The 21,941-nt window shown below is 42.9% G+C and overlaps 2 protein-coding genes across 3 annotated transcripts; both read right to left on the bottom strand.

Moving 5' to 3' along the window:
- Positions 1 to 44: 44 nt before the first annotated feature.
- ntd5 (ntl-dependent gene 5) lies at positions 45 to 10,479 on the bottom strand. The gene is made up of 8 exons (XM_084943669.1): positions 10,370 to 10,479; positions 9,234 to 9,368; positions 8,678 to 8,869; positions 2,459 to 2,576; positions 1,927 to 2,003; positions 1,149 to 1,331; positions 765 to 962; positions 45 to 660 (listed from the first exon to the last, which is right to left on the bottom strand). Exons 1-8 carry the CDS (start codon positions 10,440 to 10,442, stop codon positions 578 to 580), a joined length of 1,059 nt encoding a protein of 352 aa, XP_084799795.1. The 5' UTR covers positions 10,443 to 10,479; the 3' UTR covers positions 45 to 577.
- A 791-nt stretch (positions 10,480 to 11,270) lies between these two features.
- dbpb (D site albumin promoter binding protein b) lies at positions 11,271 to 21,214 on the bottom strand. 2 transcript variants are annotated; one of them, XM_084943300.1, is made up of 5 exons: positions 19,748 to 21,214; positions 19,299 to 19,557; positions 18,118 to 18,573; positions 14,646 to 14,905; positions 11,271 to 13,663 (listed from the first exon to the last, which is right to left on the bottom strand). In XM_084943300.1, the coding sequence occupies exons 2-5, from the start codon at positions 19,486 to 19,488 to the stop codon at positions 13,448 to 13,450; spliced, it is 1,122 nt and encodes a 373-aa protein (XP_084799426.1). In that variant the 5' UTR covers positions 19,489 to 19,557; positions 19,748 to 21,214; the 3' UTR covers positions 11,271 to 13,447. The 2 variants fall into 2 exon arrangements, with proteins under 2 accessions (XP_084799426.1, XP_084799425.1); XM_084943299.1 differs by having other exon boundaries at positions 19,299 to 19,591; positions 19,748 to 21,213.
- Positions 21,215 to 21,941: the final 727 nt, after the last annotated feature.

The raw sequence follows: 21,941 nt of genomic DNA, 5'->3' as shown, positions 1-21,941 counted from the left end.
ACACAGGAGGGTTTTTATTTGCCATCAAAGAGCTGGAGAGCAAAGCATTTTGACAATATTTTATTTCAAATCTCTCATGTTAAAAACTTACAAGCTTTGAGACTTGATGCGTCGGGCTCAACAGAAGAAAAAAGATCACACAGTGAAACATCACAGAGTCGAGTCATTATGAATTAGGCTACATGAAGGTATCATCAGGGGTATAGTTGGTACTACTGTATAATACACACACACAGTCATGATTGCATATAGATTGCACCTATGGCACAATTTGTTTGAATTACTTCACAGTTATGCCTGCAGTTGAATAGTATTCAGGGCAAAGAGAGAAAAGTTGAGAGCAGTGGTGAAACCCCGTGAGGCCAAAAGAAAGACATCTTAGGCTGCTGATCCACAAAAGCTGTGAAATCAAAAAAACAGTCCCTGCATCTAACATGCCGGAGCTCTGATGGTTACAGAGAAGCTGCAGAGCGGTCAGGGAGGAGGTGTACGGAGGGCGTGTGTTTTGGAAGTGCTCGAATTGTGGCACAGTGTCTGTCATGAGCGCTGGGTGGCTCGAGATCAGACGTGCAGGTCATTACTCCACATCGCCGGGCTCGCATGCTTCAATTTCCGAGACCAGCCGATGAGGAAAGAGTTTATACTGCAACCACGTCGGCTCTGAAGAACGATAAGATTGCACAACTATTAGAAACACTTCATGGCGTTACAGAGGTTAGTTACACATGACAAAGAGCCGGGCACGGCGGCTGGTGCAGGTTTACCAAGGTAGCAGGCTGGTGTCTGCAGCTTTCCATTAAAGCAGGTCTGGATTGCGGTGAAGCTGCATTGCTTACGAGGATGTTTGCAGAAGAACGTCACGTTTTCCCCGTGGGGAACCATGGCATCTGTAACATCAAACGGCCAGCGTTTCATGCCACCAATCATCACACGGCTTCGCTCGGCAGGAATGAGACAACGAGCTGTGAGGATGACCAACAAGGTATGAAAGTATCATATAAACATCAGTCACATAATGCTGTGTTTATTCATTGCCGTGTGTAGGTGCACATTTATTTGAGTTTCTAGGACTTTATGCAAAGGTGTCTCTCTACATTTTACTTCAGCTTTGTTAAATAGTCCGGATATTAGATTGGATCGTTCCTCACCTCTACAGTGCGGGGGCGACGCACTCCAGCTGCCATTGGACAGACAGGTGATCATCTGGGGTCCATCCAGGAGGAAGTTCTTTTTGCACAGGTAGTGGATGTCAAAGCCCACTTCATACTCAGTCTTCTGGACAGCCACTACATAGCCCTGCTCCACCTCTGTAGGAGGCTGGCAGTACACTTCTAGTGAAGAAAGCAGGTTTATCAGTAAACTTAATCAGAAGATTTGCTGACATTTAAAACACAGGAGCAGAGTTACTATTTCACAGGACAAATGCACAGTTGCTCAAATTTTCATCATTGTTTAAAACCTTGAAGTAACCTCGCTCTTATCTTTAACATGTTTTAATAAATGACAGGCCCAGCCGTACTCGAGTTGGCCTGATTCGAGAACTATCCTCAAAGAATTTTCCGTTTCTGTTAAACAGGCCATGAAATCCCAGGTTTGACCACACGATGGCAGAGAAGCACTGCAAAACGGAGCAGTAGCTCCTGAAAGATGCATGCCTGAGAGTGTCTGTGTGTTTCTGTCTGGCTTCTCTGATTCAGTATTTCTTAAATATCAGCTCTCAGAAATGCATGCATGCTACAAATGATGGAAAAACAAACCATTTCTGAGCTGATGTTATTTTTAGACTCAGTTTGATCATCCGCTACTCAAGCATTTTCTGCTAACCTGCTAAAAATGGATGAAGTTACACTGAGAGTGAAGAAAACGTAGCACACATGCATGTTCACACATGATGGTTAGTCAGCACAGGACGCCCTGTACACTTACTTTTACAGATGGGGTGAGGATACTGCCAGGTCTGATTCTCCTGGCAGAAATTTTCCCTGCTCCCCACTATATCCGCCCTGCAGGAGAAAAAGGAAAGAGTGCTGGAGACAGATGGTGGTGCGACATGTACAGTACTGACTAAATGCGATGGAGAAAAAGGTGTAAATGTTTCCTTTTTCCACCGTCTCTCTTTGAGAGTGACTAAATTTTGTGTGCACAGTTCTCTGGCTGACACATCCACTCAGGCTCATCTTATCCTGTGAGATGAGTCAGTGCGTAAAGGGGAGTCAATACAAGATTAGACTGTAATGACCTAGTTAGCTCAATGGAGAGATCGTCAGCTGGGAGATCAAAATGAATTCCCTGCCATTCATTGCTCATCACACCTCTGCTGTATTCAAGCCTTCCCTTCACTCCCTCCCTCTTCTTCACACTCCGTCTCCGTTCTCTCACTTCCTCCATTTCCATCTCTGTGGCATTTCAAGTTTTGAGACCCCCGCACATTCACACTCAGCGTTAACCCTGCCCTCACCCAGACAGGCAGCTGTAGCGGATGGATGTTCCTACAGCAGCGTCTCCCTGAATGCTGAAGGTGTTGATCACTTCCTCGGGCAGAGGGCAAGTCTGGACAGCAGCAGGTTCAGGTGACTCTGATAGTCAAAGAAAACAAGAGGCAGTGAATGGCAGGTTAAACATGCTATCAATAAAATACACTCACTGGCCACTTCATTAGGTACATCAGTTCACCGGCTTGATAATGCAAATATGTAATCAGCCAATCACATGGCAGTAAGCCAGTGCATTTGATCATATAGACATGATCGAGTCGACCTCCTGAAGTTGAAATGGAGCATCAGAATATGAAAGGTGTTTCAAGTGACTCTGTATCTGGTCTGTTTATTTCAGAAACTGTTGATCTACTGTGATTTTCCACCATAACCATCTCTAGAGTTTACAGAGAATGGTCTGAAAAAGAGAAAATATCCACTCGTAGCCAGTTCTCTGGGTGAAAATGTCTTGTTGATGCCAACTGTCAGAGGAGAATAGTTCAAGCTGATAGTAGAACAACAGTAACTCAAATAACCACGTGTTACAACTAAGATATGCAGAAGAGCCTCTCTCAACGCACAGCGGACTTTGAAGCAGATGCGCTACAGCAGCAGCTGACCATAACATATACTGCTCCTGTTACCTAAGAAGAGGAAACTGTGCCTTCAGTTCACTCAGGCTCACCAACGCTGGACTGTAGAAGACTGAAAAAAATGTTGCTTGATCTGATGAGTCTCGATTCTTGCCACAACATTTCTTGCCTTGTATCAGCAGTCCGGGCTGGTGGTGGGGGTATGATGTTCCAGAGGGATATTTTCTTTGCACACTTTGGGTTTGCTGAGCATCCTTTAAATGCCAAAGTGTACCAAAGTATTGTTGCTAACCATGTCCATCCCTTTATTGCTGCAGCAACAGTGGGATGCTGTCACATCAATATGGACCAAAATCTCTGAGGAATGTTTCCAGCACCTTGATAAATCTATGCCACGAAGAATTAAGGCAGCTTTGAAGGTTAAAGGGGGTCCAGCTCAGTACTAGCAAGATGTAACCACAAAATGGTAAGTCAGTGTACAAAGTCAAAATACACACAGTTTCTTTTCTGTATCTACTGGTACGCTGACTCTGAACTACACTTCATTGGCAAATATTGCACTTTTTAGGAAAAACATTAATATTATTATTGTGTTGTTGTTGCAAGATTTTTCAGTGGCAAAAAAGACCCAGTCTACTCTACTCCATTTATCTGCTAACTAACTATAATCACAGGCATTACAGACTGCAGGAGTACATATAAACATCTAAAGATCAGACTGCACTAAAGTGCACAAAACTGCAGTCATTGCAAGAGTAAAGCATTCAATAGCATACATGTCTTCATGCATTTGTTTCCAGGACATTAAGTATATTAAGTGGATGATAATAATGACTCATAATGACCCCAAAAAAGCACTCGATTGAGTGACATAGATGTGATAAGAAAGGTAAAATCTACTATCAGAGTTTGCTATCAGAGTATAGTTTGGTTAGTTTTGGGCAATGACGACCTAACAGCTAGTTTTAGAAAAAGATGGTAGTTTGGGTTAAAATATCTGCGTCTTAAGGAGCCGCTGTGACAAAAAGCCCTGAATGCAAACTCATCCCATGTGTGAAGGAAATCGAGAAAAAACCTGAAGGAAATAAAACAGGAAGAAAAACAGAGAGCAGGACCAGCCATCATGTCATCTCATTTGACTTGTGTTAACCAAGGTTTCCATATAGTTTGTGACCCACAGAGGCGTTTGACACAGTGTCTTGTTTTATTCAAGTTGAAACAGGCCTTCTTAGATAATAAATCAAAGTTCGACGAGCAGGTGAAACGCCGCCCCGCACGTCCCCGAGCTCACAGCTCTAACTGTGATTGTATAACACCTGGCATTGTTCATTCCTAGATGTTTGAGTGCCTCACGCTTGTGGAAATATAAATATCAAGAGTGGTGCTTGGAGAGAGGCTGGAGTGACCTGAGCTGCATCAAGCGCGGGGTTTCAAAACTGAACACGGCTTTGAAAGGTAGAGACAGTGCTCGCCCGAGGGCTATCTTGGTTTCTGAAACCGAGAAACGTTAATGTGAGAATGTAAAGGGACCTATGGGAGAGGGAGAGTTACGACTCTGTTTGGCTGCAGTTGAGAGCCCAAAGCTGAGTTCTGTTTTCACATACCGCCCTGCTCCTACCTTGTACCGCTGCCACCCACACAGGCTGCAGCACCAAAGTGCTATAAAGCAGGTATACCAAATTCATCTTCTAAAAACTGTAAAACTGTGATTTTTAAAAAAAAAAAATTTATTCAATGAAACAGCGTTAAATATGCACCAATTAGACCGAGATGAAAGATGTAACGGTACACCACGGTTCCCATATACTTTAGACCTCTTTATACTATGGGGGTTTTTTTTCCAATAAAAATATACACAGAGACATATCCACACAACACAAGCTGAAAAGCCTAGAGCTGCACACTTGTCCTTGGCTCCTATTGTAGAGAGAGACCTTATCAGAGGCCTCGGATGGAAGCGGATGAGAGGAGAAAGAGATGAGAGGAAAAGAGGATGAGAAGAAAGAGCAGAGGAGAAGAGAACTGGGAACAGAAAGGCCTCGAGCAGCGTGAGCAAGAGAGCTTTCAGACTGTAATCTGTCGCCCACACACACAAACACACACAAACACAGTCGTGTATCTCTGACTTCACAGCGCATTGACACACATTAATTTCCTGGAGACTTATTTCAACCTCAACTATGACTACTATTTGCCTAATCCTCACCTAAACCCAACCTTACTCTACCCCTCACATTTATATGTTAAACTGCATTGATTTGATTTTTGTCCCCATAAGGAAGGCATGTCCCCAGCATGAGTAATGCTTGGACGACACACACACACATCTACCTCTCTACGTGTTATTAAACGCACACCCTCACTCACAGCAGACCCGCATTCACACTCGCTCTCGCTGGCGCAGCGTGCACGCAGCTCCGTGCCACTTTGACAGTGATCTGCCGCCCACTGCCTCTCAGCAGGCACGAAGGAGCTCGGCTCACACTCTAACACACATGCAAAGGACACACAATACAAACACTCTCACACGCTCTAAACCCACCTACCTTCTGCCTGTCTCTCAGAAGGAGGATACTCTACGAGCGAGCTGAGAATTGTATCCTTATTTCATCTCTGAATTGGTGAAAAAATCCTGAGGGTGAGACTGAAACGCAGCAGGGTTGAGGATTTCTAGGAAAGCATGTAGCTGCAGGTGGGCGATTAATGTAACAGGCCTCAGACCTTTAAAGCTGAATTACATTGTTATCATGAGCGTTGACAGGTTGACCTAAGCAATAGTACTGATCAGATCTGGGGAGGTCCTAAGAAGAACCTTGTGTTGCACGCTGCAACTTTATAGAGGAGAAGTAGTGAGGATGCCTTTTGTTTGAAATCAATTCAGAATCAACGCTTATTTTTCGATATTTCACGAGACAGAAACATAAAATATCTGCAGCCCACAGTGCTTGCAGTGGCAGTGCAGTAGTCTTCAAGTGGGTTTGCTTTTTAACAACCTGTCTTCTGGGTTTTAATTTTGGATATGTAATAATTTAAATAAGCAATGTATTTTTTATAAACTCTGGTGTCTGTTGTCAGTTTACATTGCCGCTCACAAGCCTGATTCAAACAACACGGTTACCTTGGGGCAGAGAAGCACTTTGGTTGTAAATTAACATGAATCGAAGGCCTTTGAACTTGCTCTCTTTGAATTGACATTTGTTCTTCCCTCTCGCTCTTTCTCTGTTGTTAGCACGCTCGCCTTAGCACAAGAAGGTTCTGGGTTCAAACCTTCCCGAGGCTTTTCTGTGCAGAGTTTGCATGTTCTCTGTGTGTCTGCGTGGGTTCCCTCCAAGGACGCTGTCTTCCTCCCACAGAGCAAAGACAGGCATGTTAGGTTTCAAATGTATGGTTAAATGTGGCTTGCAGTCTAAAACGCTTTAAGTGGTCAGTAAGACCAGAAGAGTACTATATAAATGCCTTTCTGTTTCCAATACGCTGGTCACATGTTTACTATAGATCTAGTACCAACCTATATCTTTAAACACAGCATGAGCAAAGTTTTAGTTGAACCTGTGTTTATGCGTGATTACACTTTGAGGCCGTAATTAGTCTTTTTTGCCTTGTTGGTTTTTGTGGTAGGTTTATTTTGTCGAGCCTTACATTATAATTTTGACCATATGTAGACTGCATCTTGCCCTCTAGTTCAGCAGCAGCATAAATACAACTGAAACAAGCAAATAATGTTACAAACACAGTTTCCAAAAACACACACATGAGCTGCAGACAAGAAGAAAGTCTGCTATAGTGAGCACATTTTCATCTCAGCTCTTGTGTATGGTAGTCCCGTTGCTATGGAAGCCACTGTAATAAATAAATTGTCATCTATAAGTTAAAATTTCAGGTTATTATCTCAAATTTGTGACGTATTGACTCACCACTGAGGAAATAGACATTTTTGAGATAATAACTTTAAATTTTGACTCAGCTCTGCGTGACAAAAAAATAAATAAATAAAAGATAAATCTCAGCGGAGGAAACAGGGAATCATCTGTTTATAGCACCAAATACACTGCCTACCTTTCTGCTTTCTGTGTGGCAGATCCTTCCAGCAGGTACTGGAGAGGAGGTGTGGTTTGTTCCCAATTAGCATCACTGGAAACACCTGAGCCCAGTGTGCCAATGATCTGTAAAAGCCCTCAGAGCTCAATTACTGTGTCTCTCCTTTGTAAGAGGCTGTTTTTGGTTGTAATTGCTCCTTAGTTTGTTTTCTTGCACTAAATAATGTTGCCTCCACCCCCAACAGGACTGACTTCATACACCATAGTTAGTTTTTATTCTTTCTTTATGTTTCTTATATTAAAAATAAAATGTTTCTTTGTTGGCAGTTGTGTGCTTCTCCATTTCTGTCATGGCAGTTCAACATCGCTGATGTAATATTTTGACGTTAAGTGTTTGTGATTTAGTTTAGAAGGCTATATAAATGCAAGATTCCTACAGAGGCTGCCATTAGTTTTATTTATCCATCCATCCATTCTCTTCCACTTATCCTTTTCAGGGTCGTGGGGGGCTGGAGCCTATCCCAGCTGTCTTAGGGCAAAAGGCAGGGTACAACCTGGACAGGTTGCCAGTCTGTTGCAGGGCTAACACATAGACACAGACAACCATTTGCACTCACATTGGGCAATTTAGAGTTTTTCCATTAACCTAACCCCACTAACTGTGTGTCTTTGGACTGTGGGAGGAAGCCAGAGAACCCTGCAGACATGGGGAGAACATGCGGGTGTGTTTTGTACCATCATCTAACACAGTAACACAATAACTAATGAGTGATAAGAAATGTATGATCCATCTAGAAGGCTCACTGGCTGATTAGCAATATTAGCTCTATCTAGCTTGAATTCTTTCTCTGGTGTTTTCACATCTGTTTTAATGACTCGCTCACACTGTTTTTCTGTAACACTATGTTTTACCACTAATTCAAATGTCAGTAAGTAAACAGTTGTAATTCTTCCACTTTCTGAGTTGGTCCATAAAGTCCAAATTATTTGCCCTTACATGTAACGTGGCATTTATGAATCTTACGAAAGAATCCAAATGTTGGGATTATTCAAAATGACCCATGAAGTAAAAAAGGCAGCTTGGGATGCTCTGGGAAGTTCTACATTTTTGTTTTCTAAAAAACAAAAATAAAACATGCTTGTGTATCTTTGTGTTGAACTTGTTTACCTCTAAATGTTGCACACGTATATGTTCTTGCACACATATTTTTTGAAATGCATATTCTTTGTATTTAAGATAAGAAACATGTAAGACATACTGTATGCATGCACAGACACAGCTGTGTATTCAGCTTTTGTCTCCTTTTTGAAGTTCTCGACAGTTCAATGGTAAAATCTTCAGACCCACTCTGAATAACCGAGGCTCTGGTTGCTATGGTGATGGGGAGAATAGGTCCCAGTTGTGTAATGTCTACGTTGACACAAATCACAGAAGGGTTTCTGGATTTCTCGTCTCACATATACACCCACAAACAGCTGTGTGTGTTCACTGCATAGACCTCTAGCTGACCAGTACCTGTCAGGAAGAAACCCGAAAGAACCAAAGAACATTTTCCCGTGACCTCAAACCTACCTGTGCAGATGGTCTCATCACCACTCCACTGTCGGTCACCCTGACAACGGCGAATAGTGGCATCCATGCCGCTGGGCGATGTGAATCCTGGCTTGCAGCGCACTTCAAGCAGGGCAGAAAAGGAGTGAGTGGGAGAGAGGAGGCGAGCTTCTGCGTTTTTGCTGTGGGGTAGAGGCCAGGGACAAGTACGACCTGAGGATGAAAGAGATGGTCCAGAGAGAGGAGAGAAAACAAGAGGCAGGGAACAAAACAATTCAGAGAATGTGCAGGAGACAAATGAAAAGAGCACAAATGAGGCTGTATAATGAGTCTGGATACACGCACAGTGCTCCCTTTTACAGCACAGAAGCATAATAAAAAAGCTTCTGTTCAGCACTGGCATAAGGCTTTTATTTTATTTTCCATCAAGAACCACACACACACACTGATGTATGTTGGCACAGCTGCGTATGCGTACGCATTTGCACACACACACACACACACACCCTTTTAATGGCTGAGCCCACAATGCTTTTCAAAGTGAGAACTGACAGCACACATGCATACACATAGTTACCTGGAGCCACACAGCTGAGACCACACTGGCCGTCACACAGACACTGGCGTTTGCTGCCACAGTCACTGTCAGCTTTGCAGGGTCGTGGACACGTCCTCCTTCCCTCCTCTCCCACAAGCCTCTCCGGACATGACCCTGTTGTGATACCCACACACTGTTACACAGTAATTGCCCCTTTGTTTACTCCTATTTCATTCACGGCCCCCCATAAAAAAGGGGGAAAAAAAGACAAACGCTGTGTCGTAAAGAGATTTTGTTTGCCAATTCTGCTCTGTTTTCTCTGTGAAGGAAAGCAAATTCAGTGTGGGTGGCCGGGCAAACACTTGCCACCCAGGTTGCAGAACGAAGAGGTATTTCGATGGCGGGCTTTGCTACTCTGTGCCTTTCAGCTATCAATCTTGTTCTTCACTGAAAAGTGAGCATGTTTGTGTGAGAAAGTTTATCTAAAATGCAATTCATGCAATTCTGAGTCATACTCCAGTCGCATCATAAAAACCACAGTGAATTACTGTACATAAACATCAACATGACCTTGTCATTTGAGACGGAAAGGGGAGGGGATGTGGGGGAAACAAACTCGGTGCCCCATTTTTCGATTCTCAGAATGAAAATGTGTGCGCTGCTGTATTCACTCTCCCCAAAAGCACATGTGCACACAAACATGAATGCGCAGCACATGATCGTCCCAGACATGGCATACATATTTAGCACCTATGATATTATATAACTAATTAGTCACTATGAAATGCAGGCCAGTATTATGGAAGACTTGGAACTGTTCATGTGAAGGTTAACAATGATCCAAAACAGCTTTGCAATCACAAACTACTGACTAGAAAGCCATACATTTATGATGTAGGCTACGTGCAAAATATACATACAAAATAAACATTAAAATAAAATCTTAGTTTCTTAATTAGTACACTATGACCAACATTTGCCACTTTCCAACTGACTAATTGCGTACGTCTGTATCCGAGCTATGTGCGCACCTAAACTTCAAACTACAACTTAGAGAAAGATGAAGCATTTCAGGGAAAATCCTAATGGCATCACTAAAGAGCATTCAGTCCAGCTGCGTTAACTGTGTATGCAGGGATCAGTGCTCTTCCAGGTGAAAGTGATGGAGGGCTTACCTGAATCCTGCAGGGATACGGTTCCAGTCAGAGCCCACATGGACAGCAGCAGCAGCAGCAGCGCACGGTCCATCTTTGGAGCGAGGCCTCAGACGATATGAGCAAGGGACACGCAGATGCAGCATTTTTAAGGAAGGGGGGAACAAAGGGTGGGAGAGGGGGAGAAAGAGGGAGAGGTCCAAAGAGAAAGAGAGGGAGAGGTGGAGAGAGAGAGGGTACAGCCCAGGAGCACACATCTGGTTCGTGTTGAGGAGGAGAAAAGTGAGGAAAATTCCACTCTGAAGGACCTTTCACCCATTTCTGTTGAGACAACAGATAAAGGGGGTGACATATACGTAACTACTGTCCACACAGAGAATTAACAAACAGGAAATGCTATAAAAGGAAGAAACTGATAGATTTGACTTGATATATTGAATGCAATATATATGTGTGTGTGTGTGTGTGTGTGTGTGTGTGTGTGTGTGTGTGTGAGCACCAAAGTAGGTCAGTGTGGCTTTTTTAATGCTTTATCTTAAGCATAGCCCATCATATAAACTTTTTTTTTATCTTACCTTATATATTCTAACTCAGTTTCTTAAACGTAGTGTGCATTTAATTATAAAATGCATAAAACACTCTTTAAATTTATTTACAGGAACCAGAACTGCCTCAGTTGGGCAAGACTTGGTATTTGAACTGTTTTGCCAATTAAGGAATGTACACAATGTGAACAAACAGGGAGGAACTCAAAACAACATGGTGCATTTCACCACGTATCACAGTCTGGTTATCAGCTTAAGTAAAAAAAAACAAAAAAAGTCATAGTTCCCCTGAATTTTTAACCTTTGTCGTCTTGCCTTCAAAACTGGGCTTTGATTCAATTCTGGATTAGTTGAAGCAACCACAAACAGCGCAGTGATTAATGAGAACAATCTTTTATTTGTGTTTTTTTTTTTGGGGGGGAGGAAATCTCATACTACATCCAAACAACCAGCACTGACTGGTGGGCTGGGCATCATCGACACTACTGATGCAGCAGGGCAGTTGATCAGTTAAGAGTCACTATAAGAGTTATCAACCACATCGGTGAAGATACAGGAGACTAAAATCCTGTTAGGAGAGCAAACAATCACTGAATGAGGTGATAAAGGCAGATAAACCAACAAGGAGCGTATCAGTAGTGTGCACAGTCCATGCACAGGTGAGAAAACAGTCATGATGAAAGGTCAAGTTGGTCTGAGTGAACATCATGTTCAAGTTACTGAGCCACGTTTGTGAAATCCCCGGTCAAAGAAAACAGAAGTCTCTGTAGAAGAAGTGGATAGATGTGGGTCCGAAGACAGGTGCAAATAGCCGAGACTGGGGTTGTTTTGTTTTTCCATTTGAAAAGTCTTTCTGAGGAACACTGAAGATCAAAGATGTTTCAAGGTGCAACAGATCATCCAAAGAAAGAAAGAAAACATTCAGTAATACAGAACAACAACAATAAGAGGGATAATCATAATAATCATAACAATAATAATAGTTGTAATGGTAACTACTCATCATGGTCATTGGAGGATTAAAATCACACTATTACTAGTCGTCCCTCCCCCAGGGAACATAACATAGTGTACCATGCCCCTGTGTAGGTGTTGTTGGGTACACAGAGAAGTTCATAGATACAGTAAAAAGGAAGGAGCAATAACAGGATTGAAAAAGCACTAAATAGCAACAAGTTTTGTGGATCGACATAGGATCAACATTTTGGCTTTTATTTCTCCCAGAAATCTGAGAAATTAACACATTCCACTCAATGGGGGTACTCAACCCATCTCCTGGAATACATCAAATACACAAAATAGTAGAGGCCTATCCAATATACACAACAATTCCCCTCCATTCCCCCCACCACACCCCTGTAATAATGCTAATTAAAGTGTGTTCAGTAAAGTAACAACGTGTGTTTTTACAGGGACGATTGATTACTACTGCAGAATATGTTACAACACTGAGATTGAACTGCTCTGTGCACCTTTCAGGTGCAAGAGAGTCACAAAGACAAAATGCATTGGGAAGAGTTTGCACATAACTGTCAAAGGACTGCCTGCAAGTGGGAGCAGACAGAAATAGAGACATCGGATATAGAAACAGGGGAGCAATTCAAAGAGAGGATGAAGAGGAGCAGAGTTACCCAGGGCATCACAACAGGCTTCCACAGGCTCGGGAAATATCTAAAAACACCAGAGCAGATTGAAAGCACTTCCACTGGGATAGTGAAAAAGTAAAAGAGCAATACACAGAAATATGGGCTAGAGGAAGATGTACCAGTCTCATAAAGTTAAAACCAAGGTAAAAAGAGCTAATATTGTTAGCAGGGGGAAGGGGGGCAAAGTTGTTCTAATAGAAAATAATATACGAGACTGGCCAAGAGGATAGAGCTGGGCTGTATACATGGTGTCTCTCATTCTGTCTCCCTCAAGCATCCCCAGTGACAGAAACATAAAAGGAAACAAATTAAGTGCTTGAGTAAAATCCACAAAATGTCGAACTACACGTCTTTAAGATAATTTTGCTCTCTATATTACAATTGTTACATGCCTTCTCAACCCTGCTGCTGCATCCTGGCTATAATTATAAACACAAAAAACAAAAACAAAACCATCGATGGCTGACAACCTGTTAAGCATCTCCTGACTCAACTATGATAAAAAGATATTTACCGCAGCTTTCCCCCATCTCTGTGTCCCCATCATGTAGAAAATATACAAAATTATTCTGTAATTTGCTCTCCCTCTAATTTTTCTGAAGTATTATAAAAATATACAATTCTCCAATAACAAAACTCTTAAAAGTCACATCTTTCATCTGTTAAATTATTCTCTCTGTCCGCCACTTTTAAGAGCCGACACCTCAACGAAACAAGACACCTGAGCTTCAATGCACAAACCTTCTCCTCGTCTTATACATTCATCATCAACATCATCATCATCGTCATCATTATAATCATAATCAGCTTGACCCCCTTTATGTCCATCAGGTTACCCCAGAAATTCAGAGTCTTAGATTGAATCCAGCTTATATTTCTCCTCGTCCTAATTCTTCTCCGCGCTGCCATCACTGGTCAGCGAGACGGTTTTCGTATTTACTAAGTATGTTACGACACCGGCCCAGTTCCTTCCTCATCTCGGCCACTTCCTGTCGGAGGGCGGCGTTCTCTCGCTCCAGGTAGGCGGCGCGCACTGATATCTGGTTCTCCTTGAGACGGCGGGCGTCCCGGGAGCGCTTTGCCGCTTCATTGTTTTTGTGCCTCCTGGTCCAGTACTTCTCATCCTACAAAAGGACCAAAGAAAAAAACAGCACATATGGATTATTCAGCATCCACCAATGCAATCCACTTATTTTTATTGGGGAATTTTAGGATTATTAGGTATAAAATGTATAAAGAAAAGAATCAGTGAGTGTTCTGACTTGTTTCTTAAGAAGTGTGTAGTGTTTTTTCTAGCCTAACTTCTACAGCTATGTGGGTGTTTGGCAATGAAAAGACACTTCTTTGTTGTTGTTGTTTATTTGCATACCACATCCTCAGAATTTGGTTACTGGTTAATGTCTGACAGCAAATAAAGTAAGCAAACAACCTGCATGTGCCACACACAGCTGCTAAAAAACTGAATTGCTGTCTTCCTTTTTTTTTCTGGCTGTAGAATATTTTATGGACTTCCATAAACTACAGAGTGAGGATTTGCACAGTTTATAATTCTTTATACTCAGTTACAAGTCATCAATCTTATAACTTATACTGGGCTTTTTGTTTATGTAATCTCTGTTTTTATTTTGCAGCTCCCGTGTTTGTTGCTTGTGCATTATCGGATGCCCTCATTGTGAAACTGTTCTGCCTTTTACACTGTTTTCATTAAACTGAAGCGCTAACAATGTAAAATATGAATGCAGACCCAGGCGTGTGCTCATTTCTGATAAAAATAAATATATCAGGTAAACAGCTTAGCTCTCGCCAGTATTTTCCTCAACTGATCATTTTCCATGATCATAGCTGGATAATTGCCCCATTAGTCATCGGATAAATGAATCTCCAACAATGTGGACAGTGTATTAACCATTTGAGCCTCTCAAGGCTTTATCTCTGGTAAATCTAGATGGCATTTTCACTATTTTATGACATTAAAATCATTCGATACAAATTTTAAAAATAACTGATTTAATTACTGTTTAGCTGCTTTCAAACTACTTCAGTCTCAGGGCATAAACTGCATGTAAGCCACTTGCATCAATGCTGTGAATACCTCAGCAGCCTCACCTTCATGTTATCGGGTACCAGGATCTTGCGTGCCTTCTTGATCATCGGCTGGGGCTTGAGCTCATCCTCGCTGAAGGAGTGCCTTCGCGGATCAAAGTTCTGCTCTTCCGACGTGTTGGACATAGCCATGTCTGAAGAATCCATGTCAAACATTCCAATCACATCTGGCCCATTCCCAGTGGGTGTGAGCAGAGGTGGACAGGAGGATGAAGAGGAAGAAGAGGGTGACTCACAGGAGTCATTCATTCTCCTTTGACTCCCTAGAATTAAAAAGAAGATAAACCTAAGTACAATAAACACTTTGACAGTTTTAGTGGAAGACTTTTTGACAGATCAGCCACAAAAATTAAAAAAATATATGCAGCACTCCATGATAACCACCAGATGGCAGCAGAGAGCTACGTTGCTAATAAAACAAACATTGCTTTGGCCTTAACCAAGAGTTGCCTGGTATTCAGTGAGCTTTCACTGGCAGATAAAAGATTTCATAGTCAAGGTAATGTTTAAAGTATACTACAATAGCAAATGCAATATAATTCAATCATGTAATCTACAAATATTTAGTGCACAGATTTGTGGATGTAACTAAGCAACAAGCTGTTTAAAGAAATACCTAAATTAATTAACTGAAAGCCAGTGCTAGCTGTCTCAGTAAGATTTTAGCCATCTTGTGCCAAAAACATAGCTTCAATGCACCTTGGCACAGATTACCCACATCTCTAAGACACTAATGGGGGAGTGGAAACTTTTTTTTCTTCAATATTTACCCTTATTTGTTTTGTCAGTAATGGAGGAAAGCATTTCATTATTTTAAAAAAAGTGTTCACTTTGTTGAGATCTGATCACTGATCTCTTAACCTCTATGGATGGAGGTACTATCGATCTTTTTATCAGGGTGGAAAGACTTCATCATGAGATAAAGGTTAAAGGTAACCTCTCAGAAAAGCTGTGCCATGTCAGAAATGGGTGCAGATTTCCTCTTCATTTCTTACCCATCTGTATAATTTATTATGCATCTGTCGATAATGGGAAACTAACATCAAATTAGTTCTTTGTATGTCCCACTGAGTGTGCTGTTGATAAAATAAAAACATAACCACAGTCTTGATGTGAATCCTCTGGTCCACAGGCCACTGCTTTAAGAATATATAACACACAATCACCACTACACAAAACCTCTTGGCCCAAAGCATAACCTTGACAAGTTTTATCACATGAACTGCTGAGAATGTACTTGTGGACCAAAGCTAACACCAGAACAAATGCAGATAGAAAAATCTATAAGCGGAAATGTTATATAATGTGTTCTCCCTCCTCTCCAATCCAGTTTCTTTAAGTGGGGCCGGTATAGGGTGATGTGTCAGCCCACCCCCCTGTAGGGCCAATGCACCTTACTCAACTGGCTTTTCTTTCAAAGAGCACAAGCCTCCATTTAACTTGTGTGAATCCAGACAGCTCAGTCATCATCCTTGTTGTGAATGTATAAGCCTGTCCACATGCAAGTGAGGCAATTTAACAGAGCTGTCAACTTGACTCAAAGCTCCTCTATATGTTAGCTGGATACCTAACAAGGTATCTACTTAACACAGCACTGCAGTCTCCCAAATATGGACAAATATCAAACCCAGGGTGAATATAATGAATATTTAATGTGGTTTAATAGAAAAACAAGCCCGCAGGTTGTTGGTCTGTATGTGCTGCCAGCTGCTAACTATATTACCTGTGGATCTGTAGTATAACAGAACCTACAGCATGAGTAATGGCTATATAATAGACAGGTAATGTAAGGCCATATTTTGACACCAGGTGAACACTGTTCACTCACACTCCCTTGGCAATGCCTCCATACTACAATAAAACTATTTAAAGTGGTAGATGCACCGGGGCACAATCAGCAGTCAGATCTACGTATTGCTGAAAGCTCTTGTGGATATGGTTAACCAAGTGTCGTGCTGCTTAAACCCAACAGCAGGAACTAGGTAGTGCCACCACCTGTTGTGGTGCTTTGTTGGAGTGAAAACCTAAAGACCCTGCAGTTTACTGCCACCTCTCACCTCTGACTTCGGGCAGCTCTGGAACGCAGATTTGCCAAGGAGATTTGGTGCATTTTTCGTTCACATGTTTCCACCGTTAATTAACAGCAGGATTTCATTTTTGATTACATGGCCCGACATGTGCCCTCACACTTTCCAGAACTTGTACAACAGCATTCCAAGAAAGCCCGAAACCGTTGCGAAGGTAAACAGGGGTCATACTCCTTGGTTACCTAATAATTGTGCATCGTTAGGCCGTCCGATATTTTGTGAGTACCTTTGTGATGTTGCAGTTTAGCATTAAAACTCTAGTTTTATAAGCTTTGGGAGGCTTAACGGGAGGCAAATAGCATCTAGACATAATTATAAGACTTTAAACAAAGGGACATTGATCAAAAATGCACAAGCCTTTATCATGCAGTATAAATGTCTTATCAGAGTTTATGAACGAGTGCTTTGTAATTGAAGGAGTGAATTAAAGGTCTTCAGTCAAGATCCCAAAAAGTATAAAGCTCCCCTCTTGATATCAGTGTACTTATTGTCATTCATTGGTGATCATATGTTCGGTGTGAAGTCCAGCAGGCACAGGGAAACTCTTCCTGTTGTCCCCCCCCCTCCTTCTCCTCTGTGGACTCCTCCTACATGTCTGCTGGCCCTGCCTCTAGTTCTCTCACTCCAGTACTCCCAGCCTCTGCACGTGTAATGACGCGTGCACATGGCTGTGGCGTGTGAAGTGGGGAGAGATTTAAAGACACGCAACCGCAAACACTCCACACACACTGCTGTCTCTCTCTCTCTCTGTGTGTACTGTTTTGACCCTGCTGCACAATCATTATTGGCCGGGAGTGAATGCTGATTGTGTTGTACACTGCAGTGCACAGATCACATGCCAAACTACACCAAACTCTCTTGTCATAGCTATGAAGTTGATTCATCAAATAGCTCAAGACTCCTTATTTTGCTTTACCTATTTCTTTTCAAGTTCTTCACTGCTCTTCAGCTTTTTGTTTTTCTCCCAATCAGTTTTTACCTTGCAGCCATGCAACCAAATGGTCATGGTTTCATGGTTAAGGTGCAAATTTTAAACTCTGTTTTCTTTTTAAAGCTTACTTTGTTTACATAACCATGTGATCTCACGGCCTCAGCTTGACCCCACAGGACAGCAAAATGTTTGATCGCCATGATAGTCACTGTGAAGCAAGAACAGTTGAAGTCCTGAATCATTAGCCCACACTCCACATAACCCTGTTTACATCACAACTATTGTTATTAAACCGAAAGGTCTGCTAGTCGACCAGCAGCAGGTGAAACTTAGTCAACTCTGAAAAGCTTGGAAACCATTTTCCACGACTGTTGCTGTGAGGTGATCTTGACAATCCCTAGATAATAACCAGTCTCTGCACTGGCCATAACAAACTAGTCGATATTAGTCAACTCACCATGCAGGCAGTCGGTTCCTCCTGGAAGATTCTGCGGCTGAGCCACCTCCAGACCGATGAGAGATGGAGAAGAAGAGGTAGAAGGTGGTGAGGATGAAGATCCAGGTGGGGATGAGGGTGGTAGGCACTGGGAGCTCTGGTTGGGCACAGCTGACTGCGGGCTCTGTGAGGGGATCTGGGCTGAACAGGAGCTGTTGTTGTTGTTGTTGTTGTGCATGCTGCCCATTCCATTTTCAGTTAGAAACTCCTCCAAGTCCATATACTGAAGCTGGAAGAGGCCCCCATCCGCAGGCACAGTGCGATCCCACAAAAGAGGCCCCAGGAACTGGTTGAAGTTTCCTCCTCCATTTCCACCTCCTCCACAGCCATTACTGCTATTACTGTTGACTATTCCACTTCCATTCCTCATTGGGCACACTCCCAAGGAGTCCTCATCGAGGTCCAGTCTGTCTTTGTCTGCCAGATGGGAATAAAAAGCAGACTTATTAGTGGAATATAAAAATGACGATGCTTACTTTTGGTGTCACTTTAACAGGTTTCAGTGGACAAGAAGGTGGCCTTGGGATAGTTCATGTTCGGCTGCTTTATGCTAAAAATCAGCTCTTCGTATTTGCACAGAACTAAATGGCACGGCCAATTTATTCAAACGATGCACTTCTACAAAATCCCCTTCTCCGCCTATCTCTCATACAATCACACACAGAAACACAGATGGGCCCAGATGGTAGCTGAATTGCAGCATTAACCAACAGCCAAAACCGATTTGCTGTCATAACGTATACACAAACTCCAGAACAAATCTCACAATAGCCAGGGATACATTTGGCAGAGAAAACACACCCAGAACGCATGCTTGCATGGGTTTAGATTTACAGCTAAACCAAAGCATGTTATCACCCAGTGTAATCTAGATCCTAATTTGAAGTTGCATCAGGGATTATAATTCAGCTCATCTGGCCATGGTCACTGAGGAGTCATCCTGAGCACATGTCCTGGGGCATGAAACCTTTGTGGCCTTTACATATGAAAAATTACTAATAATGGTACATATTTTTATACAACAGTAATAGTGGATGGAAAAGATTTATCCATGCTTTTCCACTGCGTAGAGAAGAAGGCAGATTATGCTGGTAAAGCAACACTTTGACCTTTTATTAATTAAATTCACAGAAGGGTCTCACCTTTCGAATCGCATGGGTTCTTTAAACGCTGGTCTCCTTTCATGGGGTGCTGCAGGAGGGATTTCAGACCTGCCATAGAGTTGAGGTGCCCCCCTGTCAGGGAGCCTCCAGGTTGAGTACAGCTTCCAAACTGTGGGCTTGCCCCAGCTGGGAGGTCTGGGGTCGGAAGCTGGGAGAGTTGCCTGGACATCCTGGACCAGACGGGTCGCAGAAACACACCTGGGGCACTTGAAGAGGCGAGGCGAGCTGACAGGAGTACCTACCAATGGGACAAGCAGGCTGGATGACTGTGGCTGTGAGCACAGGAGGGGTGGGGTGGTGGGCAAATACAGAAAGGTAGTTTTGAGACTTATCTATGCAGAATAGAGCATCTGTTATATTGTAATTACAGTCATGACATTGGCATGGCATTATGTCAGAAAGTTTAAATTACACACGCAAACTCTTACCTTTAACTTGTAGATATAAAGAGTTCCTTATTTCCCTGCAAAAATATTTTCCTCGAAGTACTCCATTGCCTTTGGATGTTGTAGATGAAGCTGTTATTCTCGGAGAACAGTGTGGGAGGGACAGTCAGACCATCTGATTAGGAATACTGTCCATAATAAAACTGCAAAGGCGTGAAAATCCCGCACACACACTTTGCACGCACAAGGAAAAAATATTACAGTAAAAACTTGAAGAGCGATATCCCGAGTTAGTGGTGCGGTAATTTAAAAAGAAATACTTATAATAATGAAAGAAGATCGCAGAGAGAGACTTCCTCCGTCAAAACAAAACTGTCGTGGAGAAAGAGGAGCATTAAAAAAAAACAGCCAGCGACGCGAGCTGTACGTGGTCAGATGACAAGTTGTATTGCTGCTTCTCTGCTGTCGCGCTCTGCTGTCCCTCGGTGGGGAGGGGGTGGTTAGAGAGGCTGGAGGGGGTCGTTTCCTCTTTCTGTCTGTACTTTTTTTTCCATCCGGTGGATCCAGTCACGGGCGCACGGGATCGGATCTGTGTTTGGGCCGCGCGACGTCCTCCTCCTCCTCCCGTTTCTCTCTCTTTCTCTCAGCTGGAATGGACACGGGCAGTTCACGTGACGTCACACCCCGAGAGAGGGGCGGGGCCCGGCTTTAACCATCTCTCAATTTTCGCCTAAATTATTTACGAGGACACACCTACCCCTCGTGCCACACCTCGAGGGGAGCAGCAGGTTGTGTTGTTTTTCCCGACAGGTACAACCACAATTATTTTGTAAAAAAAAATAAAAAGCAAACAAGAAGCAGGAAATATGTAAATTAGGCTCAGCGTCACCATGGTGATAGGAAAGAAACCATGAGAAACAGCTAACTGCTGTAAGCTGGGGGTTAATGGCGCTTAGGCTCGCGCTCTCCGTTGGAGCATAATTTGGCTTTCTCTAATATTCAGGCACTGCTGCATGACTTTTCCAGCTTCCTTGTAATCCACGGAAAACGTGAGTGCGCCGTTTTTTCAGGCGAGAGGAACGCTTCTGCACGTTGCCTGCCGGCGTACAATAGCAGCTCAGGCTCACGTGTATGAGGCACGCGGAGACGAGGCCCGTCTGCTCACAGCTCGGGCACTGATAGGCCCGCGGAGAGCTGCTGCTCCGCCCTTGCGCCGGAGCCGATTGGGCAGAAATAGGTCGGACAAGCCCGCCCGCTCGGATTCCCTCCCGGTGCATGCTACTGCCGCGTGAGACCGAGCAGCTCGAAATACAAAAAAAGCGCGAGGGTTGTCTTGTCTACTGTACAAGTTGAAAAGCACATGCAAAACAATGCGTGCAGCAGGAATTCACCCCCTTTGATTTTTTTTCCCTCCAGAGTTAGACATGCAGAAGTTGACGTAAATAGATTACAGACAAGACAGCATACAAAAGACGCATTGAGTAATTGCATTTGAACAATATGCCCTGAAAATAAATAAGTGAATGCAACTGGAGGCAGGAGCACTGGAGGAGGAGGAGGCAGCCCTGTGTTCAGCCCTGTCCCGAGAGTCCCTTTTTTTTAATGATTATTTTTCCGAATTAACCTATCAGACTCCAGTCTTGTCCAGCTGTGTTCTCCCAAGATTATAACCACGTGTCACCCCCACATAAAAAATATCAGAGTGGATGAATCATCATTTTTTGTGTCTGCAAGCAAGCCAGATCATCAGCATGAATTAAAACTCACAACACTTAAAGAGTTCTTAAATTAAAAAATATATATCTGCAGACAACTTATGCAAAATTAAATGCACAGAATGCACAGAAATCTGCTTATAAACCACATTAATTTCCAGAGGGGAAAAGGTGCTTTTAAATTAACTATGGGTTACTGAATCTGGTCGCTACAACAATCTTTTTTGTTTCATTAATCTGGAGCAGACAGCCACACAGCACCAGCGTCTCCAATCCACCCCCCTATCGCTGTAAAATCCATGTGACTGCCACACTCATCCCCACCAGGCCAAGAGCACACCATAAATGAGTTGCTTACTGCCATCTTGTGGAGCCAGAAGTGAGTTTTGTTTTTGTTTTTTTCTCCCCACAACAGTCATATGTGCAAGCTTTGATCAGTAAAAATCATTCTTCATCCTGGAGGAACTTGGCTGATAACATTAGTAAGTCAAAGCACTTCAATGAGCTTTATTAGTGTACCT

The sequence above is a fragment of the Perissodus microlepis genome, chromosome 11 (genome assembly GCF_051167445.1).
Source record: "Perissodus microlepis isolate ML-2025 ecotype Zambia chromosome 11, ASM5116744v1, whole genome shotgun sequence".
Classification (NCBI taxonomy): Eukaryota; Metazoa; Chordata; class Actinopteri; order Cichliformes; family Cichlidae; genus Perissodus; species Perissodus microlepis.
This window is presented reverse-complemented; position numbering and strand designations above follow the sequence as displayed.

What these genes read in the sequence shown, in the direction of transcription:
- ntd5 (XM_084943669.1), bottom strand. Translation starts at nt 10,442, where the DNA reads ATGGACCGTGCGCTGCTGCTGCTGCTGCTGTCCATGTGGGCTCTGACT. An exon ending in CGTATCCCTGCAGGATTCAG is followed by an intron (nt 9,369 to 10,369) that starts GTAAGCCCTCCA and finishes GTATCACAACAG; the next exon opens with GGTCATGTCCGGAGAGGCTT. An exon ending in GACACCAGCCTGCTACCTTG is followed by an intron (nt 661 to 764) that starts GTAAACCTGCAC and finishes ATCGTTCTTCAG; the next exon opens with AGCCGACGTGGTTGCAGTAT.
- dbpb (XM_084943300.1), bottom strand. Translation starts at nt 19,488, where the DNA reads ATGTCCAGGCAACTCTCCCAGCTTCCGACCCCAGACCTCCCAGCTGGG. An exon ending in GAACCCATGCGATTCGAAAG is followed by an intron (nt 18,574 to 19,298) that starts GTGAGACCCTTC and finishes CCCATCTGGCAG; the next exon opens with ACAAAGACAGACTGGACCTC. An exon ending in TGGTACCCGATAACATGAAG is followed by an intron (nt 13,664 to 14,645) that starts GTGAGGCTGCTG and finishes GTCCTTTTGTAG; the next exon opens with GATGAGAAGTACTGGACCAG.